Raw genomic sequence first — 24,215 nt, forward strand, 5'->3', positions numbered from 1 at the left:
GTGAAGGTGGAAGAGAAAATCCCTGCTTTAGTCCTTATCCAGGCTCAGATTCCCCTAGTGGGACCTTGATGGTGGCTTTGTCAAAGGCCCAACACCCCATCACCACTGTTCACGAGACTCCAGACCCCATAGTGGCTCACCAGGCCCTGAAATCAGCATCTCCCATCAGCCCTCTGACCTGCCCTCTTTCCATCCCCTCCAACTCGAGAGTTCTCCCTGCAGCACGCACACACATGCACACACCAGCCTCAGGGCCTTTGCACGTGCAATGCCCTCTGCCAGTCACACTCTTCCTCCTACACTTCTTCCAGATACATCCAAAATGCCACTGTCTCATGCTGTTCTCCCAGGCACCCTTCCCTGCCTTTTCAGTGGGCCACTTAACTGTGGCTCTCAGCTGTGCTTTTGGCACCACATGGCAAGGAGTCCCCCCAGCTCCAGGAGGACAGGGGTAATGTGTCAGTCTTGTGGCTGCCGTGCCCAGCTCCTCCATCGGGCCCCGCCCCCTGCTGTCCCCTCAGCACGTGTTCTGTGAAGAGTGCCTGTGCCTGTGGCTGGACCGTGAGCGCTCCTGCCCGCTCTGCCGCTCCGTGGCCGTGGACACGCTTCGCTGCTGGAAAGACGGGGCCACGTCAGCACACTTCCAAGTGTACTAGAGCTGATGTGCACAAGCCATCTAGGCAGACGTCCAGCCCTCACGCCCTGGCCCCAGCCTCACACCCCCCGGCCCTCTGGGCCCCCGACCTGCTAGCCTTCACCTGCCCCTCTCTGGATCCGTGGCACAATGACCCAGCCTCCCTCACCGGACACCCCAGGTAGGTCACCCCTCCCCTCCAAGTCCAGGCTCGGGAATATGCAGACTTATCACATAGGTGCTAGGTGCTAGCACCTAGTACCTAAGTACTCAGTGTTATAGTCAAGGCATGGCCCAGAGATTGATGGCTCCCAGCCCTGGCCAGCAGCTGACAGTGACTGCCACGCACCCCGACATACAAACGCTGGGCCCCGCTGGGCCCCACATCCGGCTAGGATAACGGCAGGTGCCAAGGCCCGGAGTGTGCCAGGCCGGCATCAAGCATCCTGCCTGGAGGACTTGCAGCCATCTTCACTGCAGCCCTGCGGTGGAGGCGTCCTGGATCTCCTGTCTGTAGGGGAGGGGAAACTGAGGCACAGAGTTTGTGATGCTGCAGCTCAGTTGGGGTCCCTCCACCACCCCCCCCGCTGGCACTGTGGACGGAGTTTCCACTTCGTGCTGTTGACGCCAGCATTGTGGCCAGCAGGCCTGGCTTGCTCAAAGTACTGGCGGCTCACACCTGTAATCCTAGAGACTCGGGAGGCTGAGACGTGAGGGTCGTGGATCACAGTCAGCCTGGGCTGGAGCTAACCACCTGCAGCTAACCACCAAAATGCTGGAAGTGACGCAAGTGGTAAAGCACTAACCTTGAGTGAAAAACCTAAAGGACGGCGCCCAGGCCCTGAGTTCAAGCCCCAGACCAGCAGAGAAAAAAGAAAAAAGAAGTGCAAAAGGTGATCTTGACGTTTCTTTCTAGTTAAGTCAGTGTGGGCCCAGTGTTGAGTGTTCTGCGTGGGCCTCCCCAGGCTCTCCTCATCCTCTCTGCTCTCCTGCTTAAATTTTGTTCTCCCCCATCACTCAAGTCGCAGACCGGTCACCGGGCCCTCTAGACATGGCCGTGCCCCCTGGCAGCCTTCAGGACTAAAGGCACCGTCTGTGTGCGCACAGCTGCAGCTTGGGGCCCGTAAAACTCTTGGCTTGGACATCTGGCCTGACACCACATAGGTGACCACAGAGAAACCACTGGAATCCTGCCTACCCTCCCCTCCCCCACCCAGCGCTCACTGCCAGCCTCACACAATGGGTTGGTACAGGTGACATCACAGTGAAAGCAATCCTGGAGACTCATGAGCCAATCAGCATGAAAGTCCTGGAGGGAAAGAGAGGGCTTGAAGGCTTGTTACTACACTCCCCCCACAACAGACTCAGGGTGCCACCACTCCAAGAGTCCATCCCCGGCTGGACATCGGTGGCTGTTTCCTGGTACCCAGCGAGACATCATCTAAGGCAGCTCAGCATCTTCCAAAGCTGTTACCATGGCGACAGCTGAGTTAGCCCCACTTGCCTGGCCAATCAAGCGGGAAGAGAAGCAGAGGGAAATGTGTGGCTGCTCCTTCTCCGCCGGGATAGAGAGCCGAAGGGAAGCAGCTGGAACATCCATAATTGCAGGTGATGTCAGAGCCCTAAGAAACGGAAGCTGGGAAAGGCTCGGAAGTATCATTATGGGATGGGGTCAGAGCAGTTCATTGGAAATCCTGATCCCAAACTTTGAGTAACTTTAAGAAGCTACTCTACCTACATTCAACCACTACAGGGATGGGGAAAAAAAGTCTAGCATCTTATGAGCGGGAATTGGGGACACTAAAAATCTATGTTACGGATGAATCCACCCATAGCTCTGCCAGGTGTACCCATGCTACCAACATAAAATTCTTCCAACATTTTGCAGAAATGTTGAGTGCCATGTTTCTGATACTGTGGGCCCCTGCAGACAGGCGGGGTGGTTTAGGTGAAGAGTGGATTATTTTCTTCCCTGTGCTTTAGGGAATGTCCCATGTGGAGATTTGCTGCTGGGTGGGAAGATTTTACATCTGCCCCACTGGGAGCAGTGGCTAAAGCAGAGTTTTCCAAACACAGAGGCTGCTCATGTGTAAAAGCAGTCAGGGGCCTGACGAAGGTTCCCGTCTCCTGTGCAGTGCAGGTCATCTGTTATAAACCAACCCACTGTTTTATGATCTCCGTTCCAACAAGTCCTCAGGACTGGGCCTGTCCAAGCCGAGCCTGGTGGCCAACAGGTGTCCCAGCCCTTGAGAGGCTAAAGTAGGCCAGGCCAACCTGGACTACATAGCAAGACACTGCCTTAAGAAACAACAACAGACAGCCAAGCATGGTGGCTAACATCTATAATCCTAGCTTCTCTGGAATTAGAAATCAGGAGAACTTTTGCCAAGGCCAGCCTTGGCCCCATCTCAATCAATGAAAAGCCAGATGTGGGGCTGGGAAGGTGGCTTGCCTAACCTGAGTTCCATTCCTCATTACCCAGAAGTTACACTGTGGCTCAGGCAGTAGAGTGCTAGCCTAGAGCAGAGAGAGGCTCAGGGACAGTGCCCAGGCCCTGAGTTCAAGCCCCAGGACTGGCAAAAAACAAAAAACAGATGTGGTGGCATATGTATGTCATCTCAGCTATACCGGAAGTCTGAGGAGGGTCACAGTTTATACCTCTGGGCGACATGATAACACCAGCCACAAAAACCACGTAACGTACTCAAATATGGTGTAAGCGTATAAAAGATAAGACCTGGCATGGTTAACTCACACCTGTAGTCTCAGCTCCTCAGAAAATGGAGATTGGAAGAGTTATTATTGGAGGCAAGCCCTGGGGGAAAAGTTCACAAGACCGCTTTTCTTTTTTCTTTTGTGTGCTGGTCCTGTGGCTTGAATTCAGGGACTGGGTCCTGTCCCTCAGCTGCTCTTACTCAAGGCTAGCACTCTACCTCTTGAGCCACAGCGCCACTTCTGGCTTTTATTTTGGTGGTTAGAGATAAGAGTCTCATGAACTTCCCTGGCTTTGAACCACAATCCTCAGATCTCAGCCTCCTGAGTAGCTAGGGTTACAGGCGTGAGCCACCAACACCTGGCACAAGACCCCTTTTCAACAAATAAGGTAGGTTTGGTGAGACATATCTATGATCCCAGCTACATGGGGGACTTGAGGCAGGAGGATCATAGCCTAAGGCTGGTCCTGGGTAAAAATAAAGCAAAATAAGAAAATAAAGCAAAAGGAAGGGTTTGGCTCAAGTGAGGGAAGGAGCATCTGTCTCACACATGCAGGGTCTTGGGTTCAAACCTCAGGACTGCCAAAGAAAACAAAATAATAAAAAGGACTTTAGGAAGAGGCTTCAGGAAGAGGCACATTCAGGAGCTGCAGTGGTGATAAAGAACCATGTCTCTAGCTGGGCACTGGTAGCGCAATCACAATCGTAGCTACTCAGGAGGCTAAGATCTGAGGATCACATTTCAAAGCCAGCCTGGGCAGGAAAACCTTTGAGACTCTTAACCACCAAAAAACCATAAGTGGAGCTGTGACTCAAAGTGATAGAGCATTAGCCTTGAGCAAAAAGAGCTCAGGGACAGTGCCCGGGCCCTGAGTTCAATCCCCACAACCAACAACAGCAGCAAAAATAAAAGAACCACGTCTCCATCCTCAGTTCTGTTTCCCTGTGATACAGTTGGGCTCATGTAATGGTAAGATGGCCCTGGCAGCTCGAACTTTACCAGCTTAACCTCAGCAAAGAGTCCTAAGACTGACTCACATTTGTTAGTCCCTGATCTTAGCCTGTGAGGTATGGAGCACTGGCCAGACCTGAGCCAGGTGTTAAACCCTGGAGTTGGGGATTGAGTTGAGCGGGCAGGATAGAGTCAGCCCTTTTAAGCCATATGGACTTCTGAGAGTGGAGAAGGGCCAGGCCTCATAAAAAGGCATCTTCCCTGCAAACCACCACTCTTCGGAATAATCTGGATTCCTGAAACATCTCTGACCAAACACCCAAGAACCCAAGCCAGAGTGGCCACTGGTCTATAGTTGTGATCTACCCCTGCTGGCTCGCTGCAGGAGGTTGTGCATACACTATGTGATGAATTTGAATTGTTGGGCAGGTTTCCCAAACCTACTTCAGCCATACCACTCCTTGGGGGGGGGGGCCTTGGATTTTAGGAAGAAAGAGAAGGGTGTGGCCCCAAAGCATGGACCTTCTGTGGGGCAGGCTCAGAACCCCAAGCTTGCAAAAAGGAAATGAACACACAGGCGCCTTTGGCTAGAAGTGCACAACCAGTTTGTTTGTTTTTTTTAATAAAATCATTACAAATATGTACAAAGCATCTCCACGGTATGAAATTCCATTTACAAAAGAGCACAAGGAACCAACAATGTAGAAACCCTGACCAGAAATGTCCCCTCACACCCTCCCTCGCCATGAGGAGCCCAAGTCCCCCCCCCAGACATCCTGTCGCGCCCCACACACGGTTCCCTGTTGTGATCATGCAAAAAGACCTTGGTGGGAACTCACTCAGCGCCCAGAGGAGGGGACCGGGCTGAAGGGAGGGAAGAAAGAAAAGCTTCAGCTTCCTTTAACCTAGGAAGCCCTGCCTGCAAATGAAGCACCCTGTCCCCGATCTTATGGAAAACAGGAAGACAAAGAATAAGAAGTGAGTCCATGAAATCCCCACCCCACCCTCAAACCAGCCTGCTTTCAAGCACCCACCCCCAAACAAGAAACTTGCCAGTGGGCCAACCAGGCTTCCCATCCCCTTGCTGAACTTAGTGTATGAACTAGGGGGTTCTTGCCCTTGAACTACCCTGGGTTCATCTCACAGAGAGATTCAGTATGCCCACCTGGCAGTCGGTGGGGTTGAATGCGAACGTGGACTTAGCAGCCACTTCCGGGTCTAGGTGACCTCTTATGAGGTTGCTTGACCTCTCTGGGCTCAGTTTTCTGACCAGACAGTACTACCAGTGTGAGTGGGCATGGTCAGTTGGTTGGGAAGAGAAAGGACACTTCCCACAATGCTGTGCGACGGTGAGCACCCCATCCCAGAGAGTTCTGACCACTCTAGAAAGCCAGGAGGTCCAGTCTTCATGTTGAGAGTAAGTGGAGAGCATCAGCTGTGTAACCATCTTCACCTGATCACAGGGCATGTGGTAAATACTGTACACCCTCTGCCAGCAAGGCTTGGGGGGCCACAGGGGTAAGAAAACCTAAGAAATGACTGGAGAGGGTCCTTTCCCATTGTCTGGTTCCAAGCTGTAGTATCCCGCCATGACCCATAAGTGAGTCTCTCCTGAGATGAGATTCTAAACCTGTCACGTGGTAAACCACACTCGACAAATCGGTGGTGAAGGAATGGAGTACAAAAATTAAAACTTCCAGGTTAAGCTTTAAAAATGACTCTTTGACATCAACGTCTTCTGTCCACAGAGGGGTCAGCCTGCCCCCCTCACCTCCCAAACCAACTCCGGACCCCAGCTGAACAAAGAAAATCATGAGAAAGGATCATCTCTTGGGTAGCATTCACTCCAAAAGACAAAACCCAGGATCTGCTCCCTGCAGCTTCTAACACCAGGTAGACACTGACAAAGTCCACCCTGGTGACCTAAGTGTCCCCCCCCCAAAATGCAGGAGGTGAGGATGCAAGGATGCCCCCAGTTTCCCAGAGAAGGAGAGGAATATTTAGTCGCTGCCAGAAATACACTGAGATCCTAGGAGCACATGAGCTCAGCTGTATAAATTGCATAAACCACGCACTGTTCATTATTCTAGAACAATATTGTTTAAATCACCATTTTCCTCCCATCAAAATAGAAAGGAAATCAAATGAGACCCGGGGAAGAAGTAGAAAAGAGCATCTGGCATGACAATGAAGGACAGACTGGAGACAGGAGTTGTCTAAGGACCAAGGACAGCAGCCAGCGGCACTCACAGACTCCCCAACTTGTCCACCTATCACAAAGGAAGTACAAATGGAACCCCGAATTTGCAAAGGAGCTCCTATTTGCTCCTAGGGGATAGAGAGAGGAGGAAGGGAAAGGGAGAAGCTTCCAGAAGGAAATGGATCTCATCTGGAAGCCCATGGGACCTCAGTCTCTTTGGCTCCTGGAAACCCCCTACGCCCCACAAACAGCACCATCAGGAACCAGGAGGAGGCAGATGCCTCTCACCTCATTATGCAGCAAGCTACCTAAGTGGTGATCTCAGAGGCCTCTTGGCTTTGCACGGACACACACACACACACACACACACACACACACACACACACACACACACACACACACACACACACACTGCCTGTCTGCTGAAACCTGATACAAAGTCATTTTTTAACATTTATTTCAAAGCCTCTCTCTAAATCTCCCCCCCCCACACACACACACACCATAGACGCTCTGCAGAGAAGGGAATCAAAAATCAATGCTCCCTTGCAGAGGGGAGAAAGCAAGGGATAAAGTGAGGACTAATGCCAGACTGTGGCACACTGTGGGAATATTACAAACAAACAGCAATAGTCAGGCTTTACTGTCTCACATCTGTAATCATAGCTACTCAGGAGGCTGAGCTCTGAGGACTACAGTTTGAACCTAGCCCTGGCAGACACATCTGAAGGACTGCTATCTCTAATTAACCAGCAAATTGCCAGAAGTGGAGGTGTGGCTCAAGTGGTAGAGCACCAGCCTTGAGCACAAAAGCTAAAGTGCCCAGTCCTGAGTTCAAGTCTCAGGACCAGCACACATGTATGCGCACTCTCTCTCTCTCACTCTCTCTCAAAAGTAACAACAATGAAAAATCCTTCCCACTGTCTCATGCAATCAATCCAAGTAATGCAACAGGAGATGGTGAGACCCTTTATGCACGTAGCTCATGCTTCAATTTCCTAATAAAATGTCCATCAAGAAGTCAAATCTCATATTTAAAAAAAACCAAGCATTAAAAACACCCCCTTCTATCAAAAATCGGGGCATTAGAGAACTGCACTCAAGGATGTGTACAGAAAGGCCAGGAGTCGATAGACTCACTGTTCCTAATAATACATGAGAATATGTACATAGGACTAGGCTGCAAAGCTCCTCCTGGGGAGCCAGGGGCACCCCCCTCCATGTTCTCCACAATGGGAAACGCCTTGAAATGGCAGCCCCAGCATGGGGTGTGTGCATCCTCCAGGGGAGGGCCAGGCGACCTTTAACTCTGCCCCAGAAGGGTCCTTGCATCCCCCACTGGGACCTTGAAGGTGCATCCTTAAAGAAGCAGAGCTCTCATTTTAAGACATTTCAAAAACAAAACATCCCTAGTGGAAGACCCAGGAGCAAGCACAACCCTGTCTCTGGCTGAGAAAGGTCTACAGCAAGAGACTATGGTAGGCAGTGGCCTCTCTGCTCCTCTGCGCTCCTGGCTGGATGACCGTCATCTCAGCCCCCACCATCCTCAGCTGTGGGAGGAAGGGGATGTCTCAAGGTTCTCACCTGCTCTGCTGAGCTTCACCCAGGGGTGTAAAACCAGAGACTACCTTGCCCTCAACCCTCAGCACATCTGGGTTGCGCTTTGTTTTTAAAAGGCCACTGAGAAAAGCATCCAGCCAGGCGCTGGTGGCTCAAGCTAATAACCCTAGTTACTCAGCTGGCTGAGATCTGAGGATCATGGTTCAAGACCAGCCGATGCAGACAAATCCCAGAGACTCTTATCTCCAATTAACTTCAGGAAGGAGGGAGGGAGGGAGGGAGGGAGGGACGGAAGGAAGGAAGGAAGGAAGGAAGGAAGGAAGGAAGGAAAGGAGGGAAGAAGAGAGGGAGGGAGGATTCTCTTTTGGATGGGAGGAGAATGGGGAGTGGGCATGACATTCTGTCTGCCCAATTAGGAATAACACCTGTTTCATTGGGTTTCTAAGAAGGAAAGCAATCATAGTAACAGTAATAATAATAATAATAATAATAATAATAATAATAATAAATGATAATGGCTGCTCCTTGTAGAATCTTTTCAGCTAAGTCACAGTTCAGCACACACATCTTTTTTTTTTTTTTAAGTTTTAGCCCTTCTAGTAACTTCTGAAAATAGTAGCTTATCCTTACAATCAGTGAGGTGCTGGTACATTCCATGTAAATGACCTGCTTCCTCCCTGGACAGCCCCTTGCTTATAAATCGCCATTTCTTGGCCCCTTCAGCTATAAAACCTAAACCCTGAAATGCCCTAAGGGAGTGGCGGGGGGGGGCAGGGGCTGAACCCCCAGGATACTGCTGAGGGGTGGAGGAGACCACAGCCAAGTCACCAGTGAGGCCAGCTTTCTACCCCCATCTACGGCAAGCTATGCCCTGACCTCCTCTCGCCCAGGCCCCAAGGTTTGCTTCCCCAAACTAGGCATTTGCCCCCCACATGGAGAAAGAGAAGAGACTCTTGTAGTGGCACTTTTTTTTTTTGTAACTTGTCGCTTTAAAACAAGATCCAAAATAGCAACACAGAAAATTCTCTCTGGTCCTCTGGAACTTCACGTCTGGCATCCCAAGACCACGGCAGTGCCGGTGAGACTTGCTTTAGCACCAGCAAAATGGAAGTACAGCACCAGAGACACCACCAGATTGGTAGGAAAAGGAAGAAAAGAAAAGCCATCCCATTTCTCCAGCTGTGGCAGTGGGATTTAGAGATTCATCTAGACAGGGACTCAGAGAGAAAGAGAGAGAGAGAGAGGCCAGAAGAACTGGAGGTATCCCCAAAAGCCCCTGCAAAATTGGCTCCCCAAGTCCTTGCTTTCTTTTTCTTTCTACCTTGCTTTTTGTAGTGTTAACCTCTTCCTGCCCCAGCTGTTTGGTGCTGTCTCTGTGAGTTTCCGGGGTGCACAGCAGTGGGCAGCTGTCTTCTGGAGCCCCCACATTAGAGAGTACCAGAGTCCACATGACAAGGTGTAGAAGGGCAGGGAATGTGTCCTCCGCAGCATGCACTGATATGGAATATTCGTCATTTTTGTTCTTGTTTTGTATATATAGAGCTATATGGAAATCGCCTGGGGATGGCGGTTTCTGCAGCTGGCGCGCCCGAGGGCTTCCCCGGGGCCCGTCTGTGTTTCTACTGTCAGCTCCAGTGCTTGTCCTTAACTCCACTTCCTTCCTGAAGTGCCAGCCGTGGCCTTTTCAAGCTCTGGGCTCCCCCTCAGGAAAACGGGAACCAGCTTTCTCCAAGGACACAGCGTTTCGCCAACCTGCAGAAATAGAGATTTGTATTTCGGTCAGTGCACACAGCTGCGGGGGGGGGGGGGGGGGGGGGGTGACGTCAGCGCAGGGGCTGGGGACTGCGGGAGCACGAGGGGGAGCAGGGAGGGGCTATGGCAAAGCTCTGAGATTTGGACAAAAGCTTCTCCCCAAAGCTAGGCTCAGCGGTCTTCCCCACCCATCCCCAGAAGCTCTGTACCTGCACATGCGCACGCATGCACACACACACACATACGTGCATGCATGTGTGTGCACACACACACGGAGTACTGTTTGCAAATCTGAATGTTTACATCAGTATCTTCTGAGAGTAACAAAAGCAAAACTCAAGGTTGAAGGATGTGGCTCAATGGTAGAGTGCTTGCCTAGTGTGCTCTCACTACGGGATGCCTTTTCCAACACCAAAGCTAGATTAGACAGACAGGTAGGGAGATAAGACTAGATAGACCAAAGGGATAGATTAGACTGGTAAGTAGATGATAGACACAGATGAAGAATGGATGCATAGATGAGAGAGAGAGAGACAATAGAGAAAAGATGATAGATATTGATGGTGGATACATTAGAGATCAAGATAAGAGATGGATAGATAAAATGAAAGATTCAGATGGTGGCTGGTTGGATAGATATTTTAGAGATAGATACATAGGGATTAGATAGATTAGGTGGACCAGGTGAATAGATAGCTAGAATAGGTAGACTAAGTACATATATAGACTAGATAGATCAACCAATCGATAGATTATAGGTTAAGCAGACAGGCATGCAATGGAGTACCTTCATCAATTCACCCTATGGATCGATGTGTGGAGCAGAGCTGGCCATCTCTGCTTGCTTTCGGTTGCTCATTCATTTGTTCATTGATCACTCATCCATTCACTCATTCATTCATGCACAAGCACCAGCACTTGGTGCTACAGAGCCAAAGCCATGAAGTTTGACCTCGAGGGGCTCAAGGACCACCAAAGAAAGAGAGGTGGGAAGAAACTGAAAGTAGATCTAGCATGAAGAGCAGGTGCAATCTAGGGAAAAGGCAGCTCAGGTGGGAGTCAGGAAAGGCTCCTGAAGGATTGTCAGGTGGCCAGGATGAGATGAGGCTCTCCATGGGGAATAGAAAAAAGCATTTCCCTCTCCCACCCCAAAGCACCGAAAACATGCAGCCACACAACAGCATGACTCAGAAATGCTTCAAATGTCCATCACCAGATGAAGAGATAAACGCAATGTGGTCTATCTATACAATGGAATATTATTGGGCCTTAAAAAAGAACCATGTGGAAGTGGTGCTGTGGCTCAAGCACTCGCCTTGAGCTGAAGAGCACAGGGACAGCGCCCAAGCCCAGAGTTCAAGCCCCACCACCGACCAAAAAAAAAAAAAAAACCCATGTATGCTGGGCGCCGGTGGCTCACACCTGTAATCCTAGCTACACAGGAAGCTGAGATCTGAGGATCATGGTTCAAAACCAGCCTGGGCAGGAAAGTCCATGAGATTCTTATCTCCAATGAACCACAAGAAAACTGTAAGTGGTACTATGGATCAAGCGGTAGAGCACTCTCCTTGAGCTGAAGAGCACAGGGACAGCACTCAAGCCCAGAGTTCAAGCCCCATGGCCGACCAAAAAAAAAAAAAAAGAAAGAAAGAAAAAAAAAGAACCATGTTATTAACGGTTCCTGTTCCAAGATGGTTAAACCTTGGCAACATTATACTAGGTGATCGAAGGCCAGTAGGGAAGGCTGTATGTATATTGTCAGATTCCATGGGTGTGAAATTCTACATAGTTAAGTCTTCAGAGAAAGTACAGTTCCTCAGAACAGTACAGAGACTGTTCATGGGTCCAGAGTTACTTTTCCAGCAACAAAAATGTTCCAGATTTAATAATGAGACAAAAAAAAACCCCAAACAACTCTGTACTGTAAGTATACAGAAAAAACCAACAACTATTGAGTTGTATACCATGAAGGGTAGATCTTATGGTTACAAGTTACCAGGAGATTAAACACATTCCCCACTGGACTGGTCATATAAGAACAAAGTGTGAGAGAGAAGGTGGGAGAGAAGTTACTTTATTACTTCCTGCTTGAAAAAGACCAGGATCTAACTAGTAAAAGCCACCTGAGTCCTCTGGCCTCCAGCTTCCTGTTGGGTTTGGCCAATGGAAAGCAAGATCCTGAATACTTACTTCCTGTCTGTCTTCCTGCTGCTCACGGATTGCCCCCCACCCCCACCCCAGCCTCCTTCCCCCCCCCCCCCCCCCCCCCCCCCCCCCCCCCGCCCCTGCTCCCTGCCCATAGTCCCTGCCCTGACTCTGCTTACACCTCTGTCCTGGCACCTGCAATAAACTATCCTCTGGTGACTCAGCCTGAGGACACCCCCTGCCTCTAGCTGGGACACTAACCTCTGACTTCACGAAAAAGATGAGTCACGGACACATTGGTTCCTGTTGTCAGTATCTGGCAGCCTCCTGCACCGCCCTGGGGCTGCCTCTGCTGCGAAAGAATACTGACAGAGTCCTCATTCAATAATTGAGAAACACACTCCATTCTGTTATTCACAAGCCCTAAAATCAACTAAAATAAAAATCTTGCCTCGTTAGTCTCTGGCCACAAATTTTCTTTGGTGGAGAACCCAGCTGCATTAGTTTGAGCCACACTTAAGCCAGATACCAATGGAATCTTACTTGTAATACTAGCTGATTACTGATCCTGAGATCTAGAGAATCACAGAAGCCAGAGGGAGCAAGACAGTCCATGAGAATCCATCTCTAAGACAGCCCAGCAAAAAGCAGAACTGGAAGTATGGCTCGAATGGTAGAGCACCCACCATGAGCAAGCAAACTGAGTGAGCACAAGGCTCTTAGTTCAAACTGTTACCAGCAAATAGATAAATGATGGACGGATAGATGGATGGATGGATAGATATGATGGATGGTTGGATGAATGGATGATAGATATTAATGATGGATGGATGGTAAAATTTAGATAAATTCAGATGATGGGTGGGTGGATGGTTTGATGATAGATAACAGACAGTAAATAGATATGAATGATAGGTGATGAATGGATTGAAGATAGAGATAATGGATGATAGATGTAGATTTTAGGTAGGCAGGTAGGTAGATCGACTGGATAGGTAGACTCGATAAATTCAGATGACAGATGAATGCATTGATAATGGATAGATGATACATGAAAGATAGATAATACCAGCAGATGATATTTTTAGGCAGAGACAAGATATGTAGTATGCATGGTTACAAGTGCAGACTCCAAAGCTACATGCCAAAATTGGAATTCTGATTCAAGTGCTTAAAAGCTGTGTGACTTTGGGTTAGGTATTCAGCCTCTCTGGGCTTTGGTTTCTTTGGAAAGAAGGAGTAACAGTGCCACTCTATTGCTGAGAGAAGGACAAGATGTATTTCCACAGGCAGGTCATGTAGCAGCCCTGACACATGGTTAGGTGTGCATTTGTTACTAATGTTGCTATTGTTATGTTCTGGGGGATGGGGACAGAATTATAGAGCACCATCGGTTTTTATATACTTCTCCATAATTTTTAATATTTTTTTTAGCAGGTGTGTATGTAGTTTTTGTTGTAGTTGTTGTTTCGGTGTTGGTCCTAGGGCTTGAACTGTGGGTCTGGGCACTGTCCCTGAGCTGCTTTTGCTCAAGGCTAGAGCTGTATCACTTGAGACACAGCTCTACTTCCAGTTTCTTCTTCGTCTTCTTCTTCTTTTTTGGTAGTTTATTGGCGATAAGAGTCTCCTGGGACTTTCCTGGCCGGGCTGGCTTTGCACCTTGATCCTCAGATCTCAGCCTCCTTAGTAACTAGGATTACAGGCGTGAGCCACCAGCGCCCGGCTAAGAGACCCCATTTTTAATGTGGAAAAAAAAACCCAACCTCTTTTGCTCTTGTTATTCACAGAAGTGATACTCAATAGAGGAAAATGGAAAAATGAAGGCCCCTGCACGCCAGCCCTCAGCCTGCTTCCCTTCCTGGGGTGTGAGAAAAGTCAGTCCCAAAGCCCTATAGTTCCTGCTACTCAGGAGTGAGATCTAAAGATCACAGTTCAAACCAAGCCCAGGCAGTAAAGTCTGAGAGACTATTATCTCCAGTTAACCACCCAAAGTCAGCAGTAAAGATTGGTCAAGTGGTAGAGCACTAACTAGTCTTGAGCAAACGCTCAAGGATAACACCCAGGCACTGAGTTCAAGCCCCAGGACCCCCTCATACTCCCCACCTTGCACACAGAGGAGGAGGAGGAGGAGGAGGAGGAGGAGGAGGAGGAGGAGGAGGAGGAGGAGGAGGAAGAAGAAGAAGAAATAATAATACATATTTAGATGTGGGCCCTTTTGCCAAAATGGCCTTCTCTGGCCATTTTGCACTGCAAACAGGCACTCTGCACATTATCTATGTGCATGCTATTAGCCTTTCTCAAATGATCTCTGTGCTAAGTTAAATTAGCCAAACACCGTCAAATACTGCATTCATCGCAGTTAGCACTGAACCCATTGCTGCTCAGACACTGAGTGTCCAGCAAGGCTGAAAACTAACAGGTTTCTAGTACATACTTAGGCACCAAATGACAAGCAAGTCACCAGGGAATAGGGCCACCAAGGGCTATCTCCTATGATCTTCTAGCACCTTGGGGTGGCATCTAATTTGTCCCCCTGGAATCTGGGCTGGTTGGTGACTTGCTGTTACAAAAGCTGGCTCAGGAAGGCCATGCGGCTTCTACTGGGTTCCCAGGTCACTTGCTCAGAGCTGTGAATCACCATGTCAGAATCCAGTCCCAGGGATGCCATGCTGTAAGGAAGCCCAAACTACAAGAGGAGGCTCTGAAGGATGTTTCCCGCATCAAAGTCAGACCCTCAGCCAGAGCCCCAGTCCCACAACCTCCACTATGCCCTGACCAGATGCCCAACCCACAGTATGCATTAATGAAATAGTTGTCTGAAGCCACTATGGTTTGAAATCATTCAAAACGAGAGCATAGCTCAAGTGGTACAGTTCAAAGCCCTGAGTTCAATCCCCAATACCACAGAAAGTTTTGGAGTAATTCCTCACAGAGTAAAGTATAGTAACCAGAACAAGCTGTGATTAATCCTTCGTTCATCCTGGGGTTCTCTTCTCAGTAAAATACAGGTTCTCCAACAGCAAAGACTTTTGTTGGCCCTTCCGGTATCTACAGCACCTTCCACAGAGTAGCACTCAACAATGAATAGCTGACATATGGGGTATTATTAATAATAACCGGATATTAGCAGGTAAATTCAAGAGCCAGGCACCCATTGATCACACCTGTAATCCTAGCCACCCGGGAGGCTGAGATGTAGAGGACCATGGTTTAAAGCCAGCCCAGGCAGAAAAGTCTGTAAGAGACTTCAGTTCCAAATTAACCAGCAAAAAATAGGGCTGGCAATGTGATCCCCAGATCTTCCTGACCAGTCTCTGGGATTTTTTTTTTTTTAATCAGTCCTGGGACTTGAATTCAGGGCCTGGGCTCATTCCCTGAGCTCTTTTGCTGAAGGCTGGTGCTTTACCACTTTGAGCCACAGTTCCACTTGCAGTTTTGTTTTGTTTTTTTTGTAGTTTATTGGAGATAAGGGTCTCATGGACTTTCCTGCCTGGGCTGGCTTTAAACCACTATCCTCAGATCTTGACTTCTTTTGTTTGTTTGGTTTTTTTTGGTCGGTCGTGGGGCTTGAACTCTGGGCCTGGGTGCTGTCCCTCAGCTCTTCAGCTCAAGGCGAGCCACTCTACCACTTGAGCTACAGCGCCACTTCCGGTTTTCTGGTGGTTTATTGGAGATAGGAGTCTCACGGTCTCTCCTGCCCGGGCTGGCTTTGAACCGCGATCCTCAGATCTCAGCCTCCTGAGTAGCTAGGATTACAGGCGAGAGCCTCCAGCGCCCGGCAGATCTCGATTTCTTGAGTAGCTGGGATTACAGGCGTGAGCTACCAGCGCCTGGTTCTCTAGGACACAATTATCTCTCCATGAAGCTGTTCCTGCACACAGAGCTCAGCGACTTGAGCACTTGTAGCCTCTCTCTCTCTCTCTCTCTCTCTCTCTCTCTCTCTCTCTCTCTCTCTCACACACACACACACACACACACACACACACACTAGAGGAGAGATGTCTCCAGACAGAGGCCATGTGTCAGAAGGCTGCTTCCCAGAGTTCCTCCCTAGCAGCTGTCCGCCTCCCTCCCTTGCCAAGCTGAAGTTGGGCTCTGCAGCAAGCCTGGCCGAGTGCAGCAGGCTGGAAGGGCAGCCTGGAGGGGAGGGGACAGGGGGAGGAGGAGATGCACCTCCAGGTTTAACCACTGAATCCCCCAAGTACCTACCAAGAACCAGTTAGCAAGCCGGGCTGGTGGGCCAGCCTGTCATTAATTCATTAAAGCAGACTCCTGCTGGTCCATTATCTTCCTTATGCTGACCGCCTGTCCTCTGGGGGGGGGGGAGTGTACAGCATCCCCCTTTCTCTCCTCCAGCTTCCAAGGAAGGTCCCCTCCCACCTCTGGCCCTCTGGCCCCCTGGCCCAGAGAGATTCCACGGCTCCATTTTCTCTCTTCCCCCACCCCCTCCCAGGTCACCCTCCTCCCTCCTCCCTCCCCACGTCTCCAACTGCCTGGGATAGCTATAAAGCCTCTTTTGTTCCCCTCTGGTATCTTGGAGCTGTGACTGGTTACCAACCCTGCCCCTTCCCCCAGGCAGTGTTTGAAAGGGAAGCTCAGGAGTGCAAGAATTTATTATACACCCCCAGCCCCCACCACCTGGGCAGGCTACCACAAATCTTCCCCCCTCCCCATTCTTGCATCTCCCAAATCCTGACGGGGGGGAGGGGGGTAGGAAGGGGTGTGGAGTGGGAATGGAATGCTTCCTATCCTCAGGGCTAGAAAGGATGCCAGTTCTGATTTTGGGATGACTCAGTTTCCCCTTTTAAAATATAAGAATGGCCCTAAATTCTCACAATGGAGGGTCCTGAGAACCAGATGGGGGGGGGAATTTTGCTTTCTCCTGCAGCTCACAGAGCCCCAAATGCTGAACATATTCCACCCCCCTCCACTTGAACCAGGGCCTCCCCCGCTCCTGCTCGTACCACTGAACCCCCTTCCCCAGCCCATGGCTGTGCCCTTAAATCAGTTTCTTCGGATCCCTAACCTCAAGTTCAGCCAGGCTAACCTGCCTGGCACTCACTCCGCAGGTGGGCAGCCGGGAAGGAGCGGCGTGGGATTGCCAGCCCTGGCTGTGGTAGAAGGTTAACTGCCTCAGGAACACGGTCACGCGAGCTCCCTCAGCTTTGCCCCCTTCTCAGGCACAGGGTAAGCCGCACCTCGCAGTTACTTCCTATGGTCATTGTCCCCATTTTATGTAAGGGAAAACTGAGTCTCCGGCTTGGAGTTCTTTTATTTTTTTAGAATAATGACTTCCGACAACAACATGGTTGGAGCTGCCAGTCCTGCATATAGCTAAGCTCACCCTGGACATGTCCGAGGGGACCCAGCCTCCCTAGAGACACCGGAGCAATCCCATCCCCCCCCCCCGGAAAGTGTGGAGCACCCTGCACCCAGCGGAGCCCCCCTAACACACTTTTCCGTGGTCTGCCCTTCTCTCCTGCCTGCCTTCTGGAGTTGGGGGGCGGTGAGGTGCCCAGATGAAGCCATAAACACGAGGTAGAGCAGAGCTGCTAGGCGCCCCCAAGTCAGGCCTGCAGGAGCCTGACAGGGAGCCCCGACTTGGGGAACACAGGGGGCAGGAGCACCCCCAAAGGGGAAATCGTGTCATCAACCCCGAGTGCAGGGGAGAGAGGGAACGAGGGGGACCGCGCTGGAGAAAGGGGGTGAGGGGGAGGCATTCTGGGGTCAGGAAGCCCCAGGCTTGAGAACTCTGGGTGGTGGGGACCTCGAAATCGGCGGGAGGGCACCCCATGGGCTGGGTTGGGTAAAGTCCCCAGAACAGTGCACACAACTGACCAGAGAAACCGGCCGGGGAAACGGGGGAGGGGGCTAGATTGTATACACCAGTCCCTGCCGCCAAGGTCACTCCCCGTCACCCCGTCCTGAGCCTCGCACCCCAGTTTCCCAACTTCTCGCCAGAGTCCGGGGCGCAGAGGCCTTGTCTTCCAGGCACCCCCGGCACAGACACCAAGTCCCGCCCTGGCCCTTGCCGCCTGGATGGGGGGGCCCAGACACCCCATCCTGTCTGTCGCCAGGAGCGGAGCGCTTCTGCGGTCCTGCCCGTACCCCAAGATCTTCCTCGTGGCTCCCAGATTTCTCTCCTTTCCTCTCATTTCCTTTCTAGCGCCTAGCTCTGCAGGCAGTTTCTCCAAGGTCCCTTTCCAGCGCGACCCCCTCCCCCATCCCTCGCTTCTCCCCCCCCCCCTTCTTTCCGCGGCCCAAGGCTTGGCTTCCACGCTCACCCCACACTCCCCAATATCTCCTCCCCGGGACTCCACGGCCCTTCGATCCTTCAGCCCCTTTGGCCACGACTGGGGGATAAGGGGACAGGAGATGGGAGGACCGGATGGGACCCCCCAGGTCCCCCCTCCCCAAAGCGCCCCCCCCAGCAGCGCCCGGGCCGCGCGGGCCCACGCGACATCTGTCGCCCGCGCGCCCGGCTCACACCCCGCTCACCCCCGCAGCTCCCCGGGCGCCGCCGCCCCCCACGCGCCGGCTGCCGCCTCTCCCCGGGGGGCGGGGGGGCGCAGACGCTCGGGCCGCGCCCCGCGGGCGCCGCGTCCCGCTTCCCGAGGTGTCGGGGCTCGGCGGAGCTCCGGGCTCGGGGGGGGGGGGGACCCGGGCATCCCCGCCAGGCCGCCCGCCCTGCGCCAGGCAGCCCGGCCCCCCCGCTCCCGCCCGCGCGCGCGCCCGCCCCGAGCGCCCTTTCCTGACCCCGAGCGCCCCGCGCGCCGCCCGGCGCCCGGCGTGCGGCCAGCGCTCCAAAGGCGCGCGCGCAGGCCCGGCCTCCGACGGAGCGCGCCGCGAGCTGCTCACCGGGGCGTCCCCAGAGTTCCCGCCAGAGCCGCACGCCCGGCGCGGGGCGGACAGGCGGCCGAGCCCCGCCACGCCGGACCTCGCCGGGACCTCTCCGCAGAGGGAGCCTCGGAGCTGAGCGCGCAGAGGAAACCCGTGGAGTGCACGGAGGGCAGGGGGGAAGGGACGCCGGAATCCTCCACCCGGAGAGCTTCCGCGGCCGAGATGGAGGGGAAGGGACAGAACGCTGGAGAACAGCCCTGGGGGTAAGGGCGTGGGAAGAAGGGGGCGGGGAGCAGAGGCCGGAGGGCGGCGATGCCTCGTAATGATTCGGCCTGGCTTCTGCCTCCTTCTCCCGGACACGTTTAACTTCGCTTGGTAGTTTAGGTGGGAGGCTGGTGGGGAGGATGGAGGTGGAAGTCCTTCCAGAGGGCTGTTCTGGAGAGCGTGGCAAGAGTCCCTGAAGAGGAGGAAGGAGAAGAGGAGGAAGAGGAGGAGGAGGAGGGTGGGGAGGAGGAGGAGGAAGAGGAGGAAGAGGAGGAGGGAGGAGGAGGAGGAGAAGAAGAAGAAGAAGAAGAAGAAGAAGAAGAAGAAGAAGAAGAAGAAGAAGAAGAAGGAAGAAGGAGGAAGAAGAAGAAGAAGGGAGGAGGAAGTGGGGGAGGAGGAGGAAGAAGAAAAGGAAGGAGGCAGAGAAAGAAGAGGGAAGGAAGAGGAAGAGAAGATACGAAGAGGAAAGGAAGAGGAGGAAGAGAAGGAAAAGGAAGGTAGGAAGAGGAGGAAAGGAGGAAGAGGAAGAGAATAAGGAGGGGGAAGAGGAAGAGGGGAGGAGGAAGAAAAGGAAGGAGGAGAAAGAAGAGGGGAGGAAGAGGAAGAGAAGACAGGAAGAAGAGATGAAGAGAAGAGGAGGGGGAAGAAAAGATGAAGAGAAGGGTGAAGGAAGAGGAAGAGAGGAGAGGAAGAGGAAAAGGAACGAAGTGGAGGAGGAAGAGAAAAATAGAAGAGGAGGAGGAGAGGGAGAAGGGTGGAGAAAAGGAAGAAGAGAAGAGGAGTGGAGAGAGAGGATGAGTGTGGAGGAAAAGGAAGGAGGAGGAGGAAGAGGAGGGAAAGAAGAGGAGGAAGGGGAAGAAGGGGAAGAAGAGGAGGAAGAGAAGAGGAAGAAGGGTGGAGAAAAGGAAGAAGAGAACGAGAGGGGTGGAGGAAGAGGAAGAGAGGAAGAGAAGTGTGGAGGAAGAGGAAGGAGAAGAAGGAGGACGAGAACAAGGAGGAGGAGGAAGGGGAAGAGGAGGAGGGAGAGGAGGAAGAGGAAGAAGAGAGGAAAAGGAGAAGGAAGAGGAGGAGGAAGAAGAAGGGGAAGAGGAGGGAGAGGAAGAAGAGAGGAAAAGGAGGAGAAGGAGGAAGAGGAAGCAGGGAGGAACGGTAGAAGTGCCACTTGTGAGGAAGAAGGGGGGGACGGGTAGGGGATGGGTGGGGGGTACACTTGACGGCCGAGACGAGAGACTCAGGGAGGAGGAGAAGGCCAGACTGGCGCCGGTCGGGCCCGCCCGCGCCCGGTGTCTCGGGGTTCTCCCGCGCTCCCCTCCACCGCCCTCCGCCCGGCCCGCCCGCCCGCCCGCCCGCGTACCTGTTGCTCCGCGCGGCTGGGTCTCGGCTCCGGCGCCTCCAAGCAGCCCCGCGTTCCTACAAGTTGCGCCTGCCGAGCAGCCAGGCCGCCAGCGCCGCCACCTGCGCGGCCGCGCACAGCCAGGGCCAGCAGCGGGGGAGCGCGCGGGGCGGCCGCGGGCCCCGGCTCCGCGCGCGCCGCCGCCGCACCGTGCGCTGGTGCAGCTCGTCGCCCAGCGCCTTGAGCCGCGCGGCCGTGAGCTGCGCGGCCGACGATCGCAGCCCCAGGCGGCCGGCGCTGCAGGCGCACACGGCCGGGGGCCCGCGGCCGCGGTGCAGCGGGCACGGACACATGACGGCGGGCGAGGCGGGCGAGGCCCTGCTCCCTCCCTCCCTCCCTCCCCGCGCGGGCTGCGGCCGGGCCCCTGCGCCCCGCTTCCCCTCCGCCGGCCTGTGCGCCCCGCGCCCCGCGCTCCGCCGCCGCCGCCGGGGGGGAGGCCTCCCCTGGACACCAAGTTTCTCCTTGTGTTGTGCGTTTGTTGTGCTGACGGCGCTATTATTAATTAAAGTGTCACATGGTGGAGGGGGCGGGGAGGGCGCGGGGAGGGGGGTTACATCATCCGGCCCCGGGGGGGGGGTGGCTGCGGGCAGAAGAAACCGAGAGGTAACTTTTAACCCTCGAGGCGCCGGCGGCGGCGGCGGCAACGGTGGAAGCGGAGCCGGCGCCCGCGAGGCCCAGGCCTGGGGTAGGGGGGGGATCGCGAGGACCCCCCCCCGTGGAGACCCCGGGGTGAGGAGGAGGAGAGGGCTTTTTCTCCTCTCCTTCCCACCCATCCCCCCCACACCCCCCAACTGAGCTCCAGTTTGGGGTTCGGTGAGGAATGCCAAGCTCGTGTTTGCCGTTTGTTGGGGGCTGGGGGGCGGGGAGGAGGAGGGAGGGGAGGGGGGAGATGAAGCTGATCTGGAATTCGGTTTGCTTGGTTGGGTTTGGGGTGGGGTGGGGAAGGTGGGTGGGTTGGAAACGGTAGGGAAGGGCCCCGTGCCGGTCAGCTCTGCTTCTCTCTGGGGCGGGCTGAGCACCTGTTGGCTTTGCACGCAGGACACACTCGTGTTCCCCCCACACACACACATATACACACACACTTCTGGGCTGACCCTAAGGCGGGGTAGGGAGAGGTTGGGAGTTCTAGTCCTGACCTGGAGTAGGACGTGGATACACATGAAAAGATCCTCACTGGGGGGGGGGGGGGGCTTTCTAGGAAAAAAGAAAAAAAAACACCAAAAAACTTGTTTGACCCTGCTTTCTTTAGGACTGTTTTTCGCGCCTAGGGTTATAGTGGAGAGAGGAGATCCTGATTTAAAGCGCATCGAAGACCCCGGGGGGCCAGCGCGGAGGAGGGGACGTGGGGACTGAGCATCCCTCCTCCCCCAGCACCCCCCCAATGGCTCCCGACTTCCTTTCCAGACTGGAAGTTGTGGCTGTTGGGAAGGGTGCTGATGGTGACAGGCCCTCTGGGTTCTTGGGGGACAGTGGGGGGAGGGGGAGGGGGATCGGTGCCAGTCTTGAATCTTCAGGGATTTTTCAGGACAACCTGGAGCAGCTCCAAGCCTGTGAAGTAGAGACAGATCCAAGTTTCCATTCTGGCCTTCTCAGCCTCCCAATACAGCCAAGACCAGGTGAGTCCTTCAGTCCCTGGGAAAAGCTGCTTCCAGATCAAGAACTTTACTGGTTGTCTGTATTTACAAGCAAGAAGACCCCCCCCCATTCCCCTTGGGTTGTTGCAGTTTGGTGAGGGCTCAGATGGCAGCTGGGCTCTGTGATATTGGCCCAGTCCCAGTTCCTCTACACAAATTCTAGCCAACACTCAGGGAAACCCTTGTATGTCAGAGATGGGAGCAAACCTTGCCTGTGAATTTACACATACAGAAAGTCTCCCAGCCTTTTCTATGCTGGGGGGGGGGAGGAGGGAGAAGGGGAAGAGGATGTGCACTGGTACTATCCTATTTTCAAGCAGAGGGAAACTGAGGCACAGGTGGGTAAGGCCTCCTGCCCAAGCTAACAGGGTTAATAACAAGTGGAGCCTAGATGTGAATGAGGGCCAGCAGCTGCTCAGCTCTTAACCGTGGTTTTATACTGCCCCCTGTAATCTAGGAATAATAATACCTTCCTCCCAGGATTGAGGCAGGGACTAAATAAAAGAATGTATGCCAAGCACCTGGCACCCGTGGGCCCTGGATAGACCTTGGTTCCCTGTGCTTCTGGCCAGAAGCATTTCCCCATCTCTGGGGACTCACCTCCTTAATCCTCCCTTGCCTTCGCAGAGGGGCCTGAGCCATTGCCCAAGTGAGGACTGTTCCAAGAATGAAGATACAGTGTCTATTTAAAAAGCCCTTTGGATTTAAATCGAACAACCCCACCACCAATCCCCCCCCTTTTTTAATCTGCACGCTTTTAACGGCTCACTTCATGGACATTAATTTTAATGGGACGATTATTACCCTGTTTGGAAGCCTGCCCCCTTGAAATGCTGGGCGCTGGGCTTGAAAGGTGGCGCTGGGTCCTGTCCCAGAAGCGATGTTTTCTGTAGCAGAGAGAGCAAGCTCACTCTTGGCCTAGGGACCCAGCATTCAGGAGAGAAAGAGGATTAGCTGAGGGGGGGGCACTGAAACAGAGTGTCCCTAAAATTGTCCACACTGGCATGGTTTACACTCATTCTCTGGGACCATGGCCTTAAAATACTGTGTGTGTGTGTGTGTGTGTGTGTGTGTGTGTGTGTGTGTGTGTGTGTGTGTGTGTGTGTGTGTGTGTGTGTGTGTGTGTGTGTGTGTGTGTGTGTGTGTGTGTGTGTGTGTGTGTGGAGTATTGTGGTTGAAGTCTGTAATCCCAGCTACTCAGGAGACAGATTGGGAGGATCTTAGTTTGAGGCAAGCCCAGACAAAAAGTTAGTGAGACCACCCCCACCCCTGACAAACAAGCAAACTGGGTATGTTGACACAATCTGTAATCCCAGCTACCCCCAGGAGACATAGGAAGGAAGATCCCAGTCCAAAAGTAGCCTCAGCAAAAGTGGGAGATCCAACTGGAAAAACAGCTAAAGCAGAAGAGGGCTGGAGGTGTAGTTTAAGCAGTAGAGCACCTGCCTCGTTCAAGTCCCTGAGTTCAAACTCCAATACGGTCAGAAGGAGGAGGAGGAGGAAGAGAGAGGGAGGCAGAGAGGGAGGGAGTGAAGAAATTTTAGATTATTTTGGAAAATAGTTTGTTGTAAATTCATTCAGGGAAAAGTTTCCTGCCAGTTGTAAGGAAGTGTAAACTCTCACTTAGAAGGAAGAAATGAGGCAAATTTTCCAGCCTGTAAAGTTTTCCCGGAGCTTAGAGCTACATATAACGAAACTTAGTAAATAATTGTTGAAATATAGACTCTGTGAGTGAATGAGTGAAAGAAAGAAAAGGAAAGTCCTAATTCATCTTTCAAGCATGCAAATGAGGCACATAGAATGGTTACCATCAATTACATATTCTAGATAATTGTTATATATTCTATACCTCTCATCTTTGCATACCCAGATGTTCTTGCCCTGAATCATTCATCCCTTCCCCTCTTTTGGAAATCAATGCTCAAGTGTTTTGAGCTAGAAAAGGGTTGACTATTTCTTTCCTTTAATTACAGCAATCATTACCCATCCTAGGGCCTGGGACCCAGACCCGGTGAGCCTTACCTCAGGCTGGCTTAATTCATGTGGCTTGGTGGAGTGGTAAATGAATGAACAGCTGTTACCTCTCCCAGGCAGCTGTGTTTCCTGAAACCATGTATGGATGCCAAG

At 52.6% G+C, this 24,215-nt stretch overlaps 2 protein-coding genes across 4 annotated transcripts in view; one reads left to right on the forward strand and one right to left on the reverse strand.

Annotated features, from left to right (window-relative positions):
• The window catches only part of LOC138822175 (RING finger and transmembrane domain-containing protein 2), a 39,863-nt gene extending 37,346 nt beyond the window's left edge, over positions 1-2,517 (forward strand). For 2 of the 3 annotated variants that reach the window (XM_070014734.1, XM_070014735.1), the window contains one exon: positions 522-2,517. In XM_070014734.1, coding sequence (XP_069870835.1) covers positions 522-656 — 135 coding nt within the window. In that variant the 3' untranslated portion in view covers positions 657-2,517. The remainder of the gene's footprint in view (positions 1-521) is intronic. The other variant, XR_011370375.1, reaches the window with a different exon arrangement.
• Positions 2,518-20,471: 17,954 nt separating this feature from the next.
• LOC138822171 (activator of apoptosis harakiri) lies at positions 20,472-20,747 on the reverse strand. Its single transcript, XM_070014726.1, has one exon. It carries the CDS (start codon positions 20,745-20,747, stop codon positions 20,472-20,474), a length of 276 nt encoding a protein of 91 aa, XP_069870827.1.
• Between the last annotated feature and the right edge of the window lie 3,468 nt (positions 20,748-24,215).

Source organism: Dipodomys merriami, unplaced genomic scaffold (assembly GCF_024711535.1).
Source record: "Dipodomys merriami isolate MVZ:Mamm:240054 unplaced genomic scaffold, mDipMer1.0.p SCAF_995, whole genome shotgun sequence".
Classification (NCBI taxonomy): domain Eukaryota; kingdom Metazoa; phylum Chordata; class Mammalia; order Rodentia; family Heteromyidae; genus Dipodomys; species Dipodomys merriami.